At 37.3% G+C, this 14,904-nt stretch overlaps 1 protein-coding gene across 2 annotated transcripts; it reads left to right on the top strand.

Moving 5' to 3' along the window:
• The first annotated feature begins 1,758 nt into the window (after nt 1-1,758).
• On the top strand, nt 1,759-13,205 carry LOC123516535 (hamartin-like). 2 transcript variants are annotated; one of them, XM_045275965.1, is made up of 3 exons: nt 1,759-1,852; nt 6,236-6,408; nt 6,546-13,205. In XM_045275965.1, the coding sequence occupies exons 2-3, from the start codon at nt 6,245-6,247 to the stop codon at nt 9,940-9,942; spliced, it is 3,561 nt and encodes a 1,186-aa protein (XP_045131900.1). In that variant the 5' UTR covers nt 1,759-1,852; nt 6,236-6,244; the 3' UTR covers nt 9,943-13,205. The 2 variants fall into 2 exon arrangements, with proteins under 2 accessions (XP_045131900.1, XP_045131901.1); XM_045275966.1 differs by having other exon boundaries at nt 1,792-1,911.
• The last annotated feature ends 1,699 nt before the right edge of the window (nt 13,206-14,904 follow it).

The raw sequence follows: 14,904 nt of genomic DNA, 5'->3' as shown, positions 1-14,904 counted from the left end.
GTTAAACCATCAGTTCTTTCTTAGTTTTCCTCTAGTAATGAAAAAGAAAGTGGCAATTTCCCATTGCTTAACACGGGAAAAGGCAGTGTTTTTGGTGTAAGTTACGATCGTAAGCTTCGCCCACCGCCTCATAAGCTCCGCCCACTGGCTTCACTTTTTTTTAGTACAACGGGATAGGCGCACGGCGTGGCCATCAATATAGCCTCCTTGGTCTTACCCCATCATTTTATTTTTGACTCAGTAAAAATTTTTATTTTGTAAATTCTTGTGCTTCATTGTTTTCCTTTAAAAACCGTGATCCGGGTGTAGACTTTGAAGATAATATCCCAAAGCACCACCACAAACCCACAAACCCACAAAAATCATATAAATGTGGTTTCTAGACTCAATACTTTGTTACGGTCCGTCTTACCCCACCTTCCCCTACTCTTCGCATGTTTGGGAGGGTTTCAGTTACACAGTTTTACTAGACAGGGTGGAATCATAAACTTTTCGTCTCATCAACTCCCCTCCTCTGACTAACTAACTGCCTTCAGCCTTTCTCACCGCCAAAATGTTGCATCTCTTTCTATCTTTTATCGCTATTTTCATGACAAATGTTCTACAGATCTTGCTAACTGCATGCCTCCCCTCCTCCTGCGGCCTCACTGCACCAAGGCTTTCTTCTTCCTCTCATCTCTATTCTGTCCAACTCTCTAACGCAAGAGTTAACCAGTACTCTTAATCATACATACCTTTCATTGGTAAACTCTGGAACTCCCTTCCTGCATCTGTTTTTCCGAATTCCTACGACTTACCTTCTTTTAAGAGGGAGGTATCGAGGTATTTGCTCCTTAATTTTGGCTGACACGTTTCCTCTTTGTGGAGAGCCAGCACTCAGTGGGACTTTTTTTTTTCTTTAATCTTGTCTTTTTTTTTCCTTGGCTGGCCTCTTTCGTGCAAAAAAAAAAAAAAACTCGATATGATGAATGCACCTACGGAATTTGTTCCGGAGAGAGAGAGAGAGAGAGAGAGAGAGAGAGAGAGAGAGAGAGTGGGGGAGGGGTGGGGACATGCTCTTAAGCTGGTAATCGTGAATGTGGAGATTAGTCATTCAAACAACTTAAACAAGGATTTGCAGGGTTTTTTTTCTGATGTAACTGATACGGTTTAATGTTGAATATGCTCTGCATAGGAACATTTTAATTACTTAACGAGCTGAAATAGCATAGTTACTGTACGTAGTTTATTGGGAACTCGATCATTCTCATAGTACGTAGCTATAGCATTATAAACGACCCTTTCCTTGTCATGAATCGTATTCTAGATAACATTATCTATACGATGAATAATATTAAGAAAAAAAATAACAAGTTATTCCTGTATCTAAGGGAATCAACAAGCGTCGAAATTTGTTAGTTTTATAATTCGCGAGGGTTCACTAATATTCGAGTTTAACTAAAAACTACAGCATTGCCCATATATATAGTATCAATATTTATTAAAAAAATTGCATTGTATACATTTGTTAAGTGAATCACAGTGTGTGAAACAATATAATGAATTAAATGTGTTTCTTTGTCTACAATCGGAGGAGCCAGAATGACCAACAGCTAGGCGATGTCTCCTGTATTGACCGGTGTATGGTTTACATAGCAAGACATAGCTTTGCAATGGTTCATACAAGTTTCTATACATTTTTTAATGCATAGATAAGGATTTTTATGCAATATACAATGAAATTACTTTAATGAAAAGGTGATAAGAAGAATTGCCATGTTGGCAGCATTGATGTCAGCACAAACAGCTGATTTTCCGCGGCTGGTTGCTGGAGGAGGCAAGGGGAGGAGGAGGGAACATGTGAGACGCCCAGGTATTTATGGCTCTAAAGCCCTTCACGTCAGATGTGTTGGGATTTAATTCGTTCTGCAGGTAACTTGATTGAATGTACATACATGAGTACTTTGTGGCATGTGAAATGGGCGTGTGTTTGAGGTAGTGGCGGAAGAGAGGTGGGGTTGTTGAGACAGACTGTGGTGGCGGTGGTGGTGGTTGGAGCAGACACAAATGTGTGTGTGTGTGTTTAAGCTTGTGTACACCAGACAGGGTCATACAGTCCTGCACTGCCACATTGATATAAATGCTACCACGTAGTGATTTGTGGTTGTGAATTGTTTTTTATTTAAAGTTCCCAAGTTTATTTACCGGCTGTTGTTTATTCGTGTTACGTTTTAGAGAAAATTTTGATGTTTCAGATTGCATATATTATGAAGGCATGTAGGGTGTGGTAAACGTAACCTTTAATTTTTTTGTTCTTCTCTAGAATCACTACACCACGCCGATCTGTATAATACGTATAGCACAGTGCAGTATATGTAACGTGTTTACCGTCAGTGAGAGTTTTGGTGTGCTCGACCTTATTATGTCCACAGTAATAAAGTAAACATTCTAGGGACCTACCAGAATCTAAGTCCACAATTGTTGTTACCGTTTTGCTTCCCGGAGCACACTGAGTTAGGTTAGGTTAGATATTTTTTTCGGAACGCCATATCTCGCCTCTTTTGGCTCCCCCACAAAATCCCCGATTCCCCACAATCCCCCAAGCTTGTTGGGGGGAGGAGGGGGGAAGGGAGAGGAAAGGGGGGAGCAGTGGTTCTGTACTTTTACCTATTTTTTTTTCTTAATCACGGTGAGTTACATTGGAAAGAATGAATGGTCAAAATATTTTGTTAATATGACAGTCTACAATTGTCAAGAGAAAAGAAGGAATAAAAAAGCTACAATACGTGAGTTTAAAACGTGGTTATTGTGTGGCCATTGAAATTAAGAAAATAAACTAGTTATCCATGGGCATGCACAGATTCACCCAATAAGTGTTGAGTTGCCGTTTGTCTTTTCACTATCTTCTGCTGCTGATGTTAATTATTTTTTTATGATTATATGATTGAGAAGGTGGCTAAGAAACTGGTAGTTGCAAAGCTTTGAAATACCTCAACTGATAGGGCCCTCCTACCTGGAGTCCAGCCAAGACTGGACGAGGGAGAGACAGGTCCAGAAGCTCCTGATTAGTACTCCAGTCTGACTAACAGGCAGTACTGCTATACATGAATGATTGAATGGTTAAGTGTATCTTTCAAATTAGTGCAAAGTGTGTGGATTAATTTAACAGATGTAACAATGCAGTGAGGTGTGTAATCAAGACTGAAATACAGACACTGGATGATATGATTGAGAAATCCTTCACAATCTTCTAACTGAGAATGTTGCATTTGAGTTTAAAATCTATGGGCCCTCTTATCAGTTCTCATGATGAAAATGTCAGTAGGTGAGATGATACTAAGACCATGGAAGTTATGGTAACAATGTATAAAGTTCTGTCTTGATAACCAAGTATCACAAACAATTTAAAGGGTTGAGGGAGATTTGAGTCCCCTTTTAGTATTGAGTATTATCTTAGGAGAGGACCATAATGCTATACATTCAGGAGTATTGTTTTTTATTATCTTTATGAATAATACAAAGAGACTTGCTTAATTGAAATTTTTGTTGCAAATTATTGAAAGTGTCTGATACAAGGGATTTTTTGTTATCCATACATCATGTCAGGTTAGGTTAGGATTGCCTTCTAAGCTATCATTTTCATTCAAATAGTACCTAAAACAACCATTTTCATGTTTTCCTTCTATCATCCCTGAGATCCTTGAGGGATAAGGAGAGGCAAAATTAAGTATATCTGACATGTTTTATACTGAAAATTGTTCATAAAAAAAAGTGCAAATATCAGTGTTATAATGGGGAGTTTTCAGAACTAATCCATTAGCTGTCACTGCTGCTACATGTCCCCTGCTGACATGACCTAGATTATTGTTGTATTAATCCCAGGTGCATACAGATGCATAGAACATTGATTATTATGATACTGTTGACATTTTGTATCTACTTTTAAATATCCTGTATGGATTATTTTAGGAGAAATTAGTCAAAACAAATATTTTTTTGTGATTATCTTGTAGTACTGCTATCAATATCTTAGATACGGCATACTACAAGTCTAAAATCTATTGATTTGGACAATGAAAAGGTAAAATCTTTGTGCTATATAGTATGTTCCAGCATACTCAGTAACATCATGATATATATGTATAGTTATTTTCATGGGAATTGTAGCATCACTTTCATCAAGATCAAGAAGCGGCTAAACAATCGTGCAAAGACTAAACATGTCACTGGACAGCTGTAGAGTGAAGAGAGAAATATGTGAAGCTCTTCTTCTCCTCATGGCATAGTAACATGGACATTACAGCAGGAATTAACTATTTGTCCCACAATGTGATAAGTTAAACAGGTGGGCAGCCCAGGTTGGGTTAGACAGCAACACTATCGCTAGGATACTGGAGTTGCCTGTTCTTAATTAGAATTGTTTCCATATACTAGTAAGTTGATCTGTGTGGTTAATTTGTGATGACTTTCATGAGCTAAAAGCAAGTGAAATAGGAGAATTGCTCCACCTCACTCTTGGACACCCCCACACACAGAAGAAACACGCTTGGTCTCATTATTGACTTGGACTATACCCACCACAGACAATATTCCCCCTCCTGAAGTTTCCTTCAACACCAACTCCCCTTCAAATAGTTCACTCTGCTAAACCCCTTTGCCTTACAAGAGACAGCAAGCTCACTTGGAACCAGCACATTGGCTCCCTCATCAAATCAGCCACCTATCAGCTTAGCTCTTGAGAAGATTCAAGTAGCTGGGGACTCAGTGTGTGAGTTGCTGAATGCATATTCCACATTCATTCATTCCCAATGTCATGTATGCATCCCCGACTTGGTTGTCTTCCCTGAACCTTACCAAGTGTTGTTAACTAGAATAGGTCTAGAACATAAAGTATACCACCTACCAGGATGCTCTTACCATACGTTACCTCACTAGCCTCCAGGACCACTAGTATCATTGCCTCTGTAATTTCCTAAAATACGCTACCACTCATGTCATGGAAGTCTCCTTCCCTAAGCCATGCCTCCACCTCACTGCAATGTTAGACATCATAACAAACTTCTTTCTGTACACGTCTCTACAGACAGATACAAAAACAGTGTTAATCCAGCAATGGCAAAAATCATGATCAGTGAACTCTGATTAGTCCAAAGTGCTCATTGCATATACATTAGTTTAAGTATTCCATTATTAATAGTATAATTTGACTTGTATACTGTATATGTATAATTTTGGTTCTTGAACTGCTTATTATTGTTTAAGAAATTATTATTATTATTACTTTTTTATATTGTTATTATTATTATTGTTATTATTATTATTACTATTGTTATTGTTATTATTATTATTGTTATTATTATTATTATTATTATTATTATTATTATTATTATTATTTATTTTTATCATTATTATTATTATAATTATTATTGTTGTTGTTATTATTATTATTATCATCATTATTATTATTATTATTATTATAGTTATTATTATTGTTTATTATTATTATTGTTGCGGTTGTTATTACTATTATTTTATCATTCTCTCTCTCTCTCTCTCTCTCTCTCTCTCTCTCTCTCTCTCTCTCTCTCTCTCTCTCTCTCTCTCTCTCTCTCTCTCTCTCTCTCTCTCTCTCTCTCGACCAGGTGCTTCCCTTCATAGTTAATTACTTATGCAAGAATCATGTACATATAAACAATATACATACATACATACATACCTTAAATTATTTGCATAAGAAATTATCTTCCTGCTCTTCTACAAAGCTCTTGACATAATGTGTAGTAGGTGTGCAAGTTTTAAACAAAATTATTAAAAAGTTCAATTTTAGTAGATAATTAAGCAAACATGCATTGATTTATTTTCAACATTGCAAGCTCAGTACTCTGTAATGTGTAATATATAAAGTGCATCTGCCAAATCATCATGTGTGGTGCAGATGTAGATCCAGGTGTGTAGTGTCATCACAAATGTTAATGTGGATGCAGATGTTTTAAGTAATTAGAACTGCTGATACAGATGCAGATGGAGATGTGATGCATTTGTTCACACATGGAGAAGAGCATGTCCAATACATATTTGAAGTGTGTGTGTGTGTGTGTGTGTGTGTGTGTGTGTGTGTGTGTTGACTAGAAATTTAATTTATTTTCATTATCCCATAGTCAAATCCTGATTGTCTAGATCTGCATGTGGTGTTTGAATTTATGATTTCTTTCTACTGTACACTCTTGATTCCAACTCAAGTTTCTTGTCTTTTCAGTGTGATAAGATGGAGGTGAGAGACTTGGATGTTGGTGATCTCCTGGGGCTATTGGAGAGCCCTCAGGAGGAGGTTGCTCAGGAGGTGCGGTTATTGCTCAAGGAGACCTTTTCCACTGTACGGGAGTCTTGGCTCATCACTGGACTCCTTGAGTACTTCTATGTCTCTAATAGGTGAGACTTCCTTATTTGTAATTTTATATTAATTGCATCATAAACCTTGCTGTTACTTTGCAGGTATTGTATGTTTCAATATTACCTGTCTATATTTATGTAAATAAGTAATCTTGCCCCATTGTCTACAATTACAGTGGTCGTCTGCTTGATATACTGTTGGGAGTCAGTGAGCCGCATGACCGTCACTTGCTGGACAAACTGATGGAGGGTCTGAAAGGACAGGACCGTTTCCGTCACACCTGCATCCTTCTCTATGCCGTTCGTCGTCAGCCTCCACCAACTTGGCTGCAGAGGTTTCTCAATCATGGGGCCATGAAGGAACTATTACGTGTGTTAGCTGGAGATGAGGATGTACCAGTATTGGTGGGAGCAATCATGGTGATTGTTATTCTTATGCCCATATTACCACATGAAATGGGACGCCTACATCTTGGCAATATTTTGGACATATTTTGCCGGCTGGTTCGCTGGACACCAAAGCGAGAAATTGATGAGGCCTTTCAGCCATTCTTACAGGTGGCAGTATACTCTCTTTTTCACCGATTATATGCCTTGTACCCATGTCATTTCCTAACTTGTTTGAGGACTAGTTTTTCAAAGCCAAATTCAGCTGCCTGTTTTTTTACTACTCTGAAACCAATGATGGAGAAAGTACGCCTACATCCTTTGCTGATAACTGAAACTAAGGACTCCGAGTTAACCCGAAACAGATGGAAAGGACTTGAAACACACCAGCTGATTCTTGAATGTGCCAAATTATGTTTAGACCCAGTGGAATTAACCTGTGAAGATACTTGTGGCTCCTTTTTCATATTAACCATGAATAGTGAATCGGCTCTTGAGGCTGTGCCCATCCCAACACAGTGGCTCTTGTATGCTGCAGAGAATCATTTCTGGTCTCCTAGTTTGGCTTTGCAGTCACCAAGTAGCCTTTCTTCAACACCTCGTGGTTCATCCTCCTCTGTGCCTCACACGCCGGTATACCCTATAAATACTCCTACCTTGAAAAAACCTAAAGTGGCAGAATCTCCCCCTGAGGCAGCCATAGAGGCTACTCCAGAAACCACACCTTTCACATCACCGATGAAGATGGATAGCAGCAGTGTAGTAGGGCGTCGACCCAATACTGCAGTGTGTGCCTTAGCCCTAAACACGGCTGCAGGGAAGGACAATACAAGCAACCAAACCTCTGAGGTAGAGGCATGCTCCAGCCCCTTGTCACCAAAAAGGAAAGATCAATCTCCATTTAAGTTCCCTGATGATCATTGCCAGAATATATTCTCCAGGGCAGAACGTTCAAGCCTCATTAATAGTAAATTACAGGAGATACTTAAAGAAAGGAAGCAGATACAGAAGGAAAATTCTCAAACAACAGAGGATAAAGTTGAAACAGATAGCAGAGAGGGATCAGGCAAAGAAGTGAAAGATGGAAGAGAGAAAGAAAAAATTGCAGTCACATCGAGAAAGGTCATCATAGAAAAACAAGTCATGGTAGAAAAACAGAGTGTAAATGTAGTTGAAAGTGAAGTTGGTGCAAAAGCAAGTGATATTCAAGTGCCTCTTGTAGATCAAGGAAATAGAAGGCGCAAAATGTCAATGTATGATAATAGTAAAATAGATTTTGGACAGCTGGGAATTTCAGTAGATCAGATTTCCAATGGTAATGATTTGGACTTCATGCAAAGTACTGACAGGAACTTTGAAATGGAAAGTGATGATAGAAACAGTAGACCTTACTCCATTCTTGATACTAGAATTTCTGAAGAAAAAGAATCCATTGGTAGTGATAGTAGAAGATCCTCTGATGAAAACCAAAATGAACATTGTGATAGAGACTGTGATGAGACTGAAACTCTTGGATTGGGAGTTCCAAGTCAGAGGTCTATGACTGATTTAGTCAAAAATATGAAAACCATGAGATTAAGATTTTTGAGCCAATGTGGTCCCCCACCAGACCTATCACAGTACAACACTATGGGCATGGTACGAACTGTAGTTTCTCCAACCAAACCTGGCTTTACACCATTCAGAGGTTTGTATGCAAGTTCATCTTGTCCAGACTTGGCTGCAGACAACAGTTCCTTAGCAGCTGGTGTACCTGATGGCCGCACCAGGAAAGAATCAGCCTTGTCCTCTCTTACACTTTCTCCAATAAGGAGTGCAGTTATGACAAGTGAAGCCACAACACAGACTGAAGAAATTACTGTTGTCAATCCTTATGAACAGCTCCTTGATGCACTACTTTCAGGATCCACTTCTGCTAATAAACCAAAAACATTTGATAATGTAACTAATGAAGCAGATGCATCAAATAAGTCTCCTTATGAACTACTAGATCAGTATCTTCAACTCTCATCAAAGATTGGCAGTGAAAGCAAGAATATACTGTGGCAACAGACGAGTCATTTAGGAATTCCTTTTGAAGGACTTAGAAACCAGATCCGTGTGCTTCAGGTTTTGCTACTTATAGAAAAATATAAACGTGAAGTGCATGCTGAACGGAATCGCAGACTCTTGGGTAGAGCCAAGAAGGTTTATGCACTTGAAGAGCAACATCGTGGTCTAGAAGCTAAAGTTCTTCATCTAGAAGAAGAGGTTGCTCATCTGAGATTGGAATTGTCAAATTTACAAACAAGTTCATCTAACAAAGAGCAACAGCTTCAATTGGCTCTTTCCAAGCAGGAAGCAAGAGTGAATCAGATTCTTGCTGAACGTGATAATGCTCAGGAAGACAGAGATGTGTTGAAAAAGCAATGTAGTTCACTAACTATTGAGAACTCAAAATTAACTTCGCAAATCCAAGGTGTTCAAGCTGCTCTTTTTGATAAAGACCGACAATTGACCTTACAAGCAAGGATGTCAGAAGATAATGAAATACTGCGCAACCAAATGGATGAGCTGCACAAACGGATTTGTCTGATGGGTGAAGTTCAAGATCATTATAAACAAGAAATAACAAAATTGACCCTGACAGGAGGTCCTTCTGCAAAAGTTGGCCTGGAGTTGGAACGTGCATCTGCCCAGCAACAAATAGAATCACTTGAGGAGCAGTCTCGTATTACTGCTGCTGCTCTTGATGCTGCTCTCAGTCGTGTGGGAGAACTTGAAGCTCTTTATGAAGAAAAATGTAAACAGGTAGAACAAGAACAAGCAGCTGTAAGGGCTGCTAGAGAAGCTGGGGCTGAACAGTGTCGAGCAGTAGAACTTCGCTGTCAGGCTTTATCATCTACCAATCAGACTTTGGAAAGTGCCATTTTAGAACAACATGACAAAAATGATAGGTTAGTACGGCAGGTGAGGAGATCACAGAGAGGGAAATCAGTCTGCAGTGATGGCTTCGATATTGACTGTGAATTGTCTGCCTCTCCTGGTGCTGGAGCTGACAGTGGTGTAGCAGCAGCACCAGAGGGACACATCCAAGGTGTTAAGAAAGGTTCACTTCTTGCCAGGCAGCCGGTGGTTCTAAATAAACTTGATACTTTTGCTGAACCTGAATTAGAGTTAGAAGGTCCTCATCGTAGAAAGACCTAATTGATATAAATGGTTGCCTCACTTTCCTTAAGTTTTGACCTGAGCTGTAGATTTTTATTAAATTATTTCTGCATTGAAAACTGTAAAATCATATTTTGGATTTTTTTTTTTTTTTTTCAGTATTGCATTCATGAAAAACGTTAATGAATATTGAGATGTTAAAGTAATTCTAAAGATCATAGAAGTTTAGCATGGTTATTTTCTGTGTTTAGGCTTATGGTGGTGCAACATTAAGAATTGAGTATTCAATGTAGTAACAATGTGTTTCCAACATTATGATATGGTGTTAAGTGATGGTTTGAATATGTATGTAGTAAATTGTTTTGTAAGTTTTGTGGAAATGTGCTGCTATTATTGTCAGGTGAGAGGGCACAACAAAGTGTCAGTACTATGTATAGACATGTCCTGTAAGAGATTAATACTCTTTCCTTGCAAGTGTTGTCTTGTGTGGTTTCCTTTATTTTGGTTCTCTTTTTTACATACTTAGTATCATTTACAGGTTTTATTTTAATCAAGTTCAAAACTGCATGTTAACACTTTCATTCTATGAAATTAATTATTTGCATATATTTACGAAAAAAAAAATTTGCTCAATTTTCATAAAATCTTAAAATTAGTTATACTACTGATGTAATCACTGGGTTGTCTGTTATTGTAACATATTTGGATGGTGTTTATTAACCCTCCATTGTTACAAAAGAAATGTCTTTTATTGAATGGTCTACAATAGACATGTTATTATTGACTTTGATGTTATTCCTGATTAAGTGATTTTATGTTCGTCTGGGAACAGAGTACTCTTAGAATGTTAGAGACTTGTAAGGAATGTTCAGTTTGTGATGTTTTAAGAACTTCCTCTTGTGAGCTGTAGCTTTCTATAAAATTTAAAAGCACTGCAATCAGAATTGTTGTACCCAAGCTGTGCTTTTCAAAAGAATAATTGTAAAACTATTACAGTGGAATCATAGGAATACTCTATCCTTTGAAGTTTAATCCTAGAGTCTAGGTGAGAGTTTTGAGAAACATTAAGCTTTCATCCAAGTGTTACACATTCACCAGTATTTGCATAAGGTATTGGGCTGAGATCCCCTCAAAGGACACACACACACACACACACACACACACACACACACACACACACACACACACACACACACACACACACACACACACACACACACACACACACACACACACACACACACACACACAGAGCAAGACTAAATTAAAATCCCAATTTAGATCTAGAGGTCTACGGATGAAGGGGTAAATGTATTTATTTATTTATTTTTATTTCTTTTTCTGGCATTCTGGGCATTATTTCTTTTTTGTCTAAATACTTCCTCTATACAGATCCAATAGAAATTTTGTCCATACACAGTTGAAGCTTGGGGAGTTTCTTTAATATCCATCCACTGCTCCCTTGGAGGCTGTAATTTATGTTGCCTTTCAGTTGTGTTTTATTTATAATCTGCTTATACAGCAGTGTGTATGGATACTTTCTTGCTCTCTACCTCTGAATACATTTTAATGTTGTATGTACATTCTGTTCTCTCTCCAATGTGCAGTTGACCTTTAAGAATCAGTTTCCCTGACATTTGCAGTCCCTCAAGTTAATTAATTTGGCTGGGTTTGGTTTGTCCATAGTTTCTGAGGGGAATAATGAGATTCTGAAAGATTTGAATTACACATTCAAAATTGCACATTCAGTAATTATTAATTGTGGTAACCTTGTCCTCCAAGTATGATGCCTCTTCTTTAGTATTATGTGTTGCCTATGTTTCTCTCTCTCTCTCTCTCTCTCTCTCTCTCTCTCTCTCTCTCTCTCTCTCTCTCTCTCTCTCTCAAATAGATAATGGGCTGATCATACTGCCATTTGCACACCTATGTTAGTGTTATTCTGGTGCATCCAGTCCTGTTCACACAGCTAATGTGACTGCATATTCTCCATTTATCACTACCACCACCTTTTGTTTGATGTCTTTCTCTTCAGATCATAGAAGCATATTAGAAAGATCACTGAAGGCTGGATGAGTTGTGGAATCGGGCATGGTCCCTATTGTGGTTACAACCGACTGACTTTGGGCATGGGGTGCAGAAGTGATAATTCCCCTCTATCAACATGGATACTTTAGATCAGTAACCAAAACTCTTACAGCTGAGTAAAGCATGTGCATTGGTTGTTTGGTCACTGATACATGTGAATCAGTATCACTAATGATAAGTACATGTGTGTTTATTACGGAGATCACTGTGCATCAGTATTTAAGAAGTTTTATACAGTTCTGAAAGTATAATACCTAGGAGAGGAAAGGTGAAGGCATTTTTAGTAGTTGAATGCCTTGACTACCATAACCAACTGTGGCATCCTGCCATAAAGTTTGTCCAGACTCTAGGTGCAAGCTTTAGATGGATAGAGTTTGAATATTGCAACACTAGTGGGTCACAGGAGATAAATAACATACTAATAAATATTTTTCATATGCACATATTGTGATGTTTGTGATGGTTTGATTAATTGCTAGTCAAGACCCATGAGATATGAAGTGTTTGTGCTGGTCCCAATGTATATTTTTCTTGAGTTTTTAGTGTATTAAGAAAAAAGTTTAATGAAAGATCAATGTTTCAAATGTAGATATGGTAAAATGGGAAATGGAAGGTATTCATAAATGATTGAGTAGTAGAAATCAGGGCTCTGGAGATGCATGTGTATGATTTGTTTTTATAAACAATCATGGTGATGTTTGCGTGACAGATTATTTTATGTACTACAATAAATAACATTGTTCATTGTGTATTCCATAGTTCATTTATTTGTTACTGGTATACAATGTCCAGATTCATTATTTTCATGACAATTGATAATTCCATTTGGCTGCAAAGGTAGGAAGTTTGGAATTAAGCTCAAAATATGCAAGTTGAAAAAGTAATGATGGTTGTTAGGCACAAGATAAACATAAATGCATGCAATTCCACTAAATTAAAATAGTGACATTCATAAAATACATTTAGGTATGTAATTATTATCATTATTATTGTAGCTATTTTTTTTTACTTCACATTTTTTGACAAAGTGACTGACAAGTTACTATTAGATTAAAATTTGTACCACGTATCTCACATCTGTGCTTTTCTTACTAAAGTTACTTAAATTGCTTGAAGAAGAAAATTGATTTTTGTATCTGAAACATTTTCACATACATGATGTATTTGCTTATATTTTTTTTATACAGGTTTATCTTTGAAAGAGATTGGTGATAATAGAAGAATTTTTATATCCTAATAAGATCATAAGGAGTGGAGGAAATGCAAGTTCACCAATTTTTTTTTTTTTTTTCTTTCCTTATTTAGAAGTTGAAAGCTTTGGTGTTGTATAGTGATTCTGTATAGTTGTATGCATTTTGATTTAGTATATTGGGTGCAGTTATCATAAAGGCTTGTCCCACAAGAGCAGACATTGGATGGAATAGTTGCCAAGTAATATTATGTAGATTTTTTTCCTGTTTATACAACTTGTCCAGTTACTGAACTTGCATTTTCTAGGATTTAAGGCTGCTTAATCTTGTACATCTGATAATTGCTGACATTTTGAAGCATGTGTTAAACCTGAATCAGTTATTATCATTGTTGTTGTTATTATTATTGATTCAGATACACACATTCATATAGCTGAAACTGCATTATTAGGACTTGGAGACTGGAAGACTTTTCTACAACATAGGTACTTTGTTGTACAATATGTTTTATGTTGAAGTAAGTTGCAGTATTGATCAAACAACATGAAGGAATATGTTAAGTGATACCAACTTTCAATTAAGTTAGCAATACATAATCATAATAACATAATGTCGTTGTTTCCTAAGCTTTGGATTTTTATATTTGTTTCCTTATCAGTGATGTCACATTAATAACTTTTATTTACCTTTGAAAAGTTTTCAGTAACAGGGAATGTTTGAATTAATGGGGTTTGTGGATGTTTTGATGCAAATGGTTCTTAATGTTTATTGCATTGGAGAGCTTTATGGGTGGCCATCCCATTAAGGATAGGTGGTGTCTTAGTAATTGTGGTTCACATATCTTAGCAAAAAGGAGGGTGCAGAAAGTGGTAGCTGTATATACTCTCTCTCTCTCTCTCTCTCTCTCTCTCTCTCTCTCTCTCTCTCTCTCTCTCTCTCTCTCTCTCTCCATACACACACACTTTTTAACTTTAAGGAAAAATTGGATAAATGGAGACATGGTGACAAGACACTTGAGCCCTCCTCAAACCCTGTACAATACAACTAGGTAAATGCACACACACACACACACACACACACACACACACACATGCACACTCAGAGACTGCAGCAGATCAAACAGTGAATTACACACACACACACACACACAGAAAGGTGGCTTAAAAGGAAGCATATTGAGATGGATGGAAAATTATTTGATGGGGAGAGAAATAAGGACGGTAGTCAAAGATATGAAGTCCAAGTGGAGAGCAGTTGAAAGAGAAGTGCCACAGGGGTCAGTATTGGCACCAATAATTTTTTTCATATATATAAATGACATGCCAGAGGGAGTGAACAGCTACATAAATCTGTTTCTGGACAATGCGAAACTATGCAGAGTTATAAAGCAAAAAGAGGATTGTGAAATACTGCAGGAAGACTTAAACAAAATCTGGAAATGGAGTAAAAAATGGGAGATGGAATTCAATGTGGACAAAAGCCATGTCATGGAAATGGGAAAGAGTGAAAGACAACCAGTGGGAATCCATAAGATGGGAGATGGAGTAGAACTAGAAAAAGTAAAAAAGGAAAAGGACTTAGGAGTGACAATGGAAGAAAACAATCAACCGGTAAGCCATATTGATAGAATTTTCAGAGAGACATATAATTTGCTAAGGAATATTGGATTAGCATTCCACTACATGGACAAAGAAATGATGAAGAAATTGATAAGTACTATAATAAG

This window comes from Portunus trituberculatus, chromosome 41 (assembly GCF_017591435.1).
Source record: "Portunus trituberculatus isolate SZX2019 chromosome 41, ASM1759143v1, whole genome shotgun sequence".
Classification (NCBI taxonomy): domain Eukaryota; kingdom Metazoa; phylum Arthropoda; class Malacostraca; order Decapoda; family Portunidae; genus Portunus; species Portunus trituberculatus.
This window is presented reverse-complemented; position numbering and strand designations above follow the sequence as displayed.